The sequence below is a fragment of the Rhinopithecus roxellana genome, chromosome 5 (genome assembly GCF_007565055.1).
Source record: "Rhinopithecus roxellana isolate Shanxi Qingling chromosome 5, ASM756505v1, whole genome shotgun sequence".
NCBI classification, from domain to species: domain Eukaryota; kingdom Metazoa; phylum Chordata; class Mammalia; order Primates; family Cercopithecidae; genus Rhinopithecus; species Rhinopithecus roxellana.
In genome coordinates, this window is record NC_044553.1 from 26317215 (window position 1) to 26325079 (window position 7865).

General features: G+C 43.5%; 1 protein-coding gene across 1 annotated transcript; it reads right to left on the reverse strand.

Moving 5' to 3' along the window:
* Positions 1–201: 201 nt before the first annotated feature.
* LOC104668680 (putative uncharacterized protein UNQ9370/PRO34162) lies at positions 202–7275 on the reverse strand. Its single transcript, XM_010371433.1, is given in 3 exon segments — positions 202–603; positions 605–796; positions 7237–7275. Coding segments are annotated over 3 exon segments (633 nt in total).
* Between the last annotated feature and the right edge of the window lie 590 nt (positions 7276–7865).

A 7865-nucleotide genomic window follows, 5' to 3' on the forward strand; every position in this document is an offset into this window, starting at 1 on the left:
TATAAGCGCAGAGAAGAGCAATCTGAACATCTCTAATAAAGCCATTTCAAAACAGAAATGAAGGTGATGGGTGTTGTAACCCTCCCATGAGCAGATCTTTACTGAGCACGTACGGGGAACTCAGCTCTGGATTAAGCCCTCGGGAGTCTTTATTAATGAAAAGTCCTATTTTCTGTGATGGGATCCATAGAAGCCCAAACCTCAGCACCACCCGATATACCCTGGTAACAAACCTGCACATGTGCCCCCTGAATCTACAATAAAAACGGACTTGTTTTCAAAGTCCCATTTTCCAAACCCAAAGGACTTTTTCAGAGATAGCCTGTGAATAGATTTCAAAGGCAAACTGAGATGGAGGTAAACTGCAGCCTTGGGGCATGGCTTTCGGTACAGACTATGGAAATTCAGGTCCAAGAGGCACTCAGCATGCTTTAGGGCTGTGGTCAGCTTGGGTGTCAGCTCTGGGCTGACAATGTTCAAATGTGAAGCCCCCCTAGGAGCAGTGGGGAGGTTTGGAAAATGCTGAGCAGTCTGCAGGGCAATGAGCAGGGAAAAAAAGGTCCCCTCTGCTCTGCCAGGCCCTCTCCTGCTTCTTCCAGCCTTGGGCCAGGCTCACCCAAAGCCCAACCTGAGCTATGGCTAGGGGTGCATGATCCATGCATGTCCTGTTCATGGCAGGTGAGCTCATTTTGCAGATCATCAAGAAGCTAGGGACCTCTTGGATCTCTAGAACTTACAAAAAGGTGATGTTTGTCTTTGTAGCATAAGCTAAGATACCTCTCCTAACATACTGAACCTGGAGGAGTTCCACACAATGTGTGTATGCAGGTGAGAAGCTATGTACCTTATTTGTGAGTGAGAGTGTGTGTGTGTATCCTTGTTGATGTCCAGGGCCTTAGAGTTTTATATAAGGAAACCCCGGGAGTAAAAATATGTTTCTTTGTGGAAAAGGGGCATGGTCATTAATTCGACACCGAACACTGCTCACCAAGCACAGTGGTAGGAAGATTTAATGAGATCACTTATGTGAAAGCACTTGGTAAAAGAAGATCCCGCAAGTATCAAGGATTGTATTATGTTAACATGTTCTGATGATCAAGTGGAAAAAGTAGTAAATTATGGAAAGGAGAGATGAAAGTGTGGGAAAGGAATTCAGAAGCTAGGATTTGAAAGAGACATTTTAGGCAAAAAATTGAGAGGGCGTGTGAAGAAAACAAAAAAAGCCCCTTCCAGCAGCAGACAAGGTTGGGAGCCATTTCCCTAATGACACACCACCTGGCTCCCTGCAGCTGTTTGTTGCAACCTCACACTTACAGGATTGCTCTGATGCCCCTAACTTCAAGCACAGAGACAAAGCTCCAGCCAAGATCCTGAGAACCAAAGGCAAAACTGAAGACAGGGTTGATATAGTTTAGCAGCAGAACATGCCAAAACAAACAAATATACAAACCACACACCTTGGATTTAGCAGAAAATAACATAAGCCAACGGGAAACAAGAAAGTGACTGTATTAATTTCCGATTGCTGCTTAACAAATTGCCACAGGTTTCATAGACAAAAACAACCCCTTATTTATTCTCATCGGTCTGGAGGTCAGAAGTCTAAAGTCAAGGCATCAACAGGGCTGCGTTCCTCCTGGAGGCTTTCGGGGACAATCTGTTCCCTTGCCTTTTCCAGCTTCTAGGGGCCACCTGCATTCCTTGGCTTGTGACACCTTGTTGTGCCAAGCCCCATTTGACTCCAATGGGGAGGATACCACGTTCAAAAGGCCAAAGAAGAGACCAGGAGCCAGTAAATAAGACATGGGGTTTTACTGAGAGCTTACAAACAGGGAAGAGAGTCCAGTGGCAGCAGGCTGGGCAGAAGAACTGCAACCACTTATAAAAGGCATGCAGTTTATATATCATTTTCACTTAGCACCCTCCCCCTAACAATCTTCACCAGGCAACCTTCATTTTACCCAAAATAAAGGACCTCGATCCCCTATACAGCCTGCATTCCATGGGCCAGGCCAGAGTCTCAGATGTCCCTCATAGATAAGGAATGGATCTCCAGGTTGGCTGCTCCTGAATTTCTTAGCCTGGGACTCTGAACACACATTCAGATGCATCTGCCATATGGAGTGTATTAGTCCATTTTCACACTGCTATAAAGATACTACCTGAGACTGGGTAATTTACAAAGGAAAGAGGTTTAATTGACTCACAGTTCCGCATGGCTGGAGAGGCCTCAGGAAACTTACAATCATGTTGGAAAGCAAAGGGGAAGCAAGGCACATCTATCATGATAGCAGGAGAGAGAGAGACAGAGAGAGAGACCACAAAGGGGAAGTGCCACACTTTTAAACCATCAGATCACATGAGAACTCACTATCATGAGAACAGCATGGGGGAAACGGCCCCCATAATCCAATCATCTCCCACCAGCTCCCTCCCTCGACATGTGGGGATTATAATCTGAGATGAGATTTGGATGGGGACCCAAACCAAACCATATCACAGGGTCATTGTTAGTGTATGCTCAAGTCATCACTGTCAGGTGCGTTTACCATACACGCCTTCCTCCATCTTCAAAGCCAGCAGCATAGCATCTTCCAGTCTCTCTCTCTGTCTCTCTCTGTCTCTCTCTCTCTCTGTGCTTCCATCGTCACAGCACCTTTTTTTTTCTTATAAAGACCCCTGTGGTTACACTGGGCCCATCTAGCTAATCCAGGATTATTTCCCTGTAAGATTTTTAACTTAATCATATCAGCAAAGTCCCTTTTACTATGTGAAAAGTATCATATTCACAGGTTCCAGGGATTAGAACATGGACATTTTGGAGGGGACATTGTTCAGCCTACCACAGTGACTATCTCTTAGGCTATATCAATTAAGGTGTTATGCTCAGGAAAAAGAAGGTAATGGAGTCTGTTCCTTTCTATCCTGGAGTCTGGGTTCACTCCTAGGGACTTCACCTTCAAAGGAATGGAGATCACCTATTACAATGCAAACACATTTTATTATATACTATTATAAAATATATATATTATATACTATAAAAAATACTATTTTATTATAGTATTAAATGTTGGAGAAAGTGTCAGAAAACAAATCTTCCAACAGGTAGCTGGAAGCAGTGTCAATTATTTTAAAAATTTTGGAGGGTAACCTGGCAACATACAGCAAAACTTTCTCAGATGTTCATTTCTACTGATCTAGAGATTTTACTTCGTGGATTTATCCTATGGAAATAAACATGAACACATGCAAAGATTTACTGACAAGGATATTCACCAAAGTACTTTCAAAGTCACAGGAAGAAAGTAAATTGGGAGGAAAAACTAACTTCCTATTCCTCAAGGTTGAAATAAACTCTGGTACATTTGTTTTAAAATATATCTAAAACCTACTCAGCCATTCATCACATGTTGTAGAGGAATATTTAACAACATGAAAAGAGGTTTTCGATATCCCAAGAAATGACCCAGCAGGTTATATGTCAGTGTGCAGAGTCTGTTTCTCATTTGCAATATACAATCATATTAGTTTTAAGTTCCTACTGGAAACAGCACTCAACTAGGACAAGGAAGGATGGGTCATTGACAAAGGGGTAGGAGCAGGGAACTACAAAGGCCAGGACAGTAGCTCAAAGCTAGTAAGTAGCAAAAGGCCCAGGACAGAAGCCACTACAGGCACGACAGAGGGAAGTGTTAAGTAGGCTGCCCTGAGTGGGACAAGTCAGCCCCAGGCAACTCCACAGGGAGGAATCAGGGACATAAACAACTTGACCTCTCTCCTCTGTCAGATCTGTGCCCTGAGCACCTCATTGTCTAAACCCAGCAGAAACCCAGGGACACAGAAGCCCCTGTGAAAGTGTGGTCCACTGTAGGCCAACCTCTTGGGCAGAGAGAAGGAAGAAGGGAGCACAACACCAGCACAACCACGTGTGCACCACATGCGTAAAACTAATGGAGGAAGAGCCATCAGAAGATCAAAGGGGCTCATGTCTTGGCCACTTACTCACAGGTGAATTTTCATTTTCTTCTTCTTACCTTTCTGCATAGTCTATGATGTACATATAGTACTTTAGGAATCACAGATGAAAGCAATCCCAGTTGAAATAAATTCACAACCCATTATTGTATGCTCATGGTAGGGCAGTGAAGAAAACCAACACTGGCCCCACTGGAAAAGCTGGGGACATTTTTCTGGTGTGTGATAGAGGAGGCTTAGCTATTTTCAACAATCTGAAAGTCAGTCCTGTGAAGGAGGGATTAGATTTGGTCTGCAGTTAACTCAGGACCAAAAGGCAAAATGACAGGCGGACAGATGCCAATCAGCCTGATTAAAGCTGCCTAGAAATGGTACATGTTTCCTCAAGCATTCCTGAGCTGTCTGGTCCTGAGGATAATTTAAGCAGAAGCCAGAAAACCTCCTGGTGGACATTCTGTAGAGGTACCTGAAGGATCAGATGGAGCTTTGTACTAGACAAACTTCCAACTATCTTCTAGGACAAAAGAGAGTAAATTACTATTTTAAATTATATGACAATGGTGACTGTCATAATTTATTTAATAGTGCTTGCTCTGGTTTTAGGGGTGGAGCCAGGTGGGAAGGGTTGTTTAAGTGAATTCTTGTTATATCAGACATTTAGCTCCAAGAAAAAGTATCTCATGAAAAGTATATTGGTAAAAACACTTGGACAGAAAACTCAAATTGGCATAACCAAACAGCCTAGACAACAGGCTTGGCTGGATCCAGGCACTCAAATGACTCATCGAGACCCAATATTTCTCCATGTTTTGGCTCATTCCTTTATCAGGCTCTCTCTCATGGGGAAAGGGTATCAACAGGCTCACATCCCTACCACTCCAAGTCCAGTGGAAAAGACAATACCTGTTTGTAAATTGTTCGGCCTCAAGTCCTGAGATAATCTCTATTTGAGACTGATTTGTTTATGGGTCAGCTATCTGTTCCTGAAATATTTACTTTGGCCAAAAGGATGCTACATCCTGGCCACCTCTGGTTCCTTCTGAATAATAGAGAGGAAATATGAAGCTGGCATTAAAAACAGCCTTATTTGGCCTGCAATCCCAGAACCTGGGGAGACTGAGGCAGGTGGACTGCTTGATCCAGGAGTTCGAGACCAGCCTGGGCAACATGACTACCAAAAACATAAAAATTATCCAGGCATGGTGGTGCGAGCCTATAGTCCTATCTATTCAGGAGACTGAAGTGGGAGGATCTCTTGAGCCCGGGAGGTCAAGGCTGCAGTGAGCCATGATCAAGCGACTACACTCCAGCCTGGGAGACAGAGCGACACCTTATCTCAAAAAAAAAAACAAAAAATAAATTAGTAAAAGTTTCATTCTAAGTTCTGAATGTTTTTCCCTCTATGTGGGAATTTGACTCAAGCTCTTTTCAGCTATTGGTCTTATTCTTCAAATGAAATCACAAGCAGAGCTACTCTATCTAGAATAATTTGGAGAGTATGTTGCTAAGGAAAAATTCCCAAGTTGTTGATGCCACCAGAGAGGAAAGGAGTAGCTTCAGGAACACCACTCTGTGAGCACATCATGGACGCCTCGATTTCCCAACCTGGAGGCCAGCCCTTCTTGAAGTTTCATCTATTTGATATCAGTGGGTGCCTCCTCCACCAAAAATGACTGGAATTCCCTGGCCAATTAAGTTTGAGAAATTTTCAGTTCAATAAAGTCAGAGAATTCTTGACTATAGGATATTTCAGAGCCTTTAGTGTTTGAATGTGCATTGGGAATATCAAGAGGAAAACACCACGTGCAGAATTTCTAAACCTACTTGATCATGAAACCATTTGAAGCATCTCTCGGGACTAGTATTCCCCATAACAAACTCGGGGACACACTGCTCTAGGGGAGACAGTTTTTCTGACTCTGCCCTACCCTGCCCTGCTCATCATTTTCATCAGGATCACAAAGTAATAAAAGATTACTGAGAAAGGCAGGCTTTGTTCCTCCATCACCTCTCTGGAATGTTTAGAAATGAATATAATAACTCAGAGATAAGACTCATCAAATCCCTGGCTTGTCAAAAGAAATTCTTTCTCCATCCAACCTGTTACATGGTTGCTGGAATCAAATTGCAAAAATCCTACACTAACTCCAGCTCCGGTCAGAGAAGAGACCACTGGTGGACTACACCAAGAGGACTTTTGGCCGCCATGGGAACTCACAGTCACCTCTGGCAAACCTCTGTCTGCAGCTGCAGAAGATCAAGTCAGGCTCACATCTGTTCCCCAGACACCCCACACTCCACTCCAGCTTCCCTGTCCAACAAAGCCTGGCCAGGTTTTCACAGTTAATCCCTCCAGGCCCCCAGCTCATCTTCTCCCTTCTTACTCCTAAGAATTCTCAGAGATCAAAGCCAAAGTCTTGTTTGCACAACATTCCGCAGAACACCTTAAATTCCCAGCTTGAAAGGAGGCTGAAAGAAGGTCAAACATACTCTATTGTTGAAATACTTAAACAGCAAGACATGACCAAAGTGTTAACAGATGAACCAGCGTCATCTCTCTGGACTTCGGGGTCCTGTGAAGTGAGGGACTTCCCCCAGTAAGTCAAATATAAGCATCTGATGAGAAGTCAACTAGAATTCTCCCTGGAGGTCACTCTGAGTTGACTCAGGCAATACACTGATTCTGAGATGGGAATTGAGAGCTACTGCCACAACCCAACGGATCAAATTCAAATGAGGCCCTGAAATGTCCATTCCAGATGGCCCTCTGATCCATTCAGTCCCCTGTTCTCCCTCCTCGCAGTCTTGGTTCACAAAATAATATGGCTTTTTAGAACAGAAAGGCCATCTAGTCTGGAGATTTTCAAACTTTCTGGCAGCAGAAAAAAAAAAAAATTGCAGACACAATCTTACACGGGCTCTAATTTCAAGCAAATAAATTTGAGGTCCCCAGAGGAGGGTAACAGTGAGCATAGAAGGATTTTCACCTTCTCAGCCACCCCTCCACCATTGTGGCTTTGGACTCCCACAGCTTGAAAAGTCCCTGATATAGTCCAACACCTTCAGATTACATGAATGCTGAGGACCCAGAGAAGGAAAGGGAACTTCCCAGTCTCACATGGTACACACTACAGAGCCCACTAAACCCAGGTCTCAATTCCTGGGCAAAGCCATCTTCTCCTTCCAAACAGCTGATGCCACCACAATCAACCAAGTCTCTCTCTTGTGCTCCAAACCTTAAGTACTCATTGGAGCTCATACCTTTGCTTTTCGCTTCAAAACAGTCTCCAACATGGTCATTCCTACTTTCAGAATGTCCCTTTTCTGTTCTCACCATCACCACCTTTCTTACTGGGAAACACATGGGACCTGGCATCTGTCCCTCAGCCCCCGTGCCCAGGTTCTGCAATTGCTAGATCCTGTTTCTTAACCTTGATTAATCATTAGAATCACCTAGGAGCTTGTTAAAAATATAAATTCCTGGGCCCAGCACTAGACCTAATGAATAAGCATTTCCAAGGGTGGGTCCAAGAATCTGTGATTTAAATAATTACCCCTAGATAATTGATGATTGGCTAGCTTTGGGAAGCATTACATTCAATGAGGTTGTGTTCCTTATTCATATCCATCACCCAAAGCAAAGGAATTTTCACGTTAAATCACAGCCCTCTTTGCTGGTGTAAATTCACTGGACACCTGTTTGGAATTATGGAGGGAATGGTCTCTGCAAAACCCTTCCCTCATGTATTCCAAAGACACAACCATAGACATGAGTAAAGATGTACCTGTTATGATGCTCATTGCTGCACTAAAGAATGGAAATGTTCACCAATGAAGGAATTGAGTCAATAAATTTTGGTATATACATGCAATCTTATACACTTACTAAA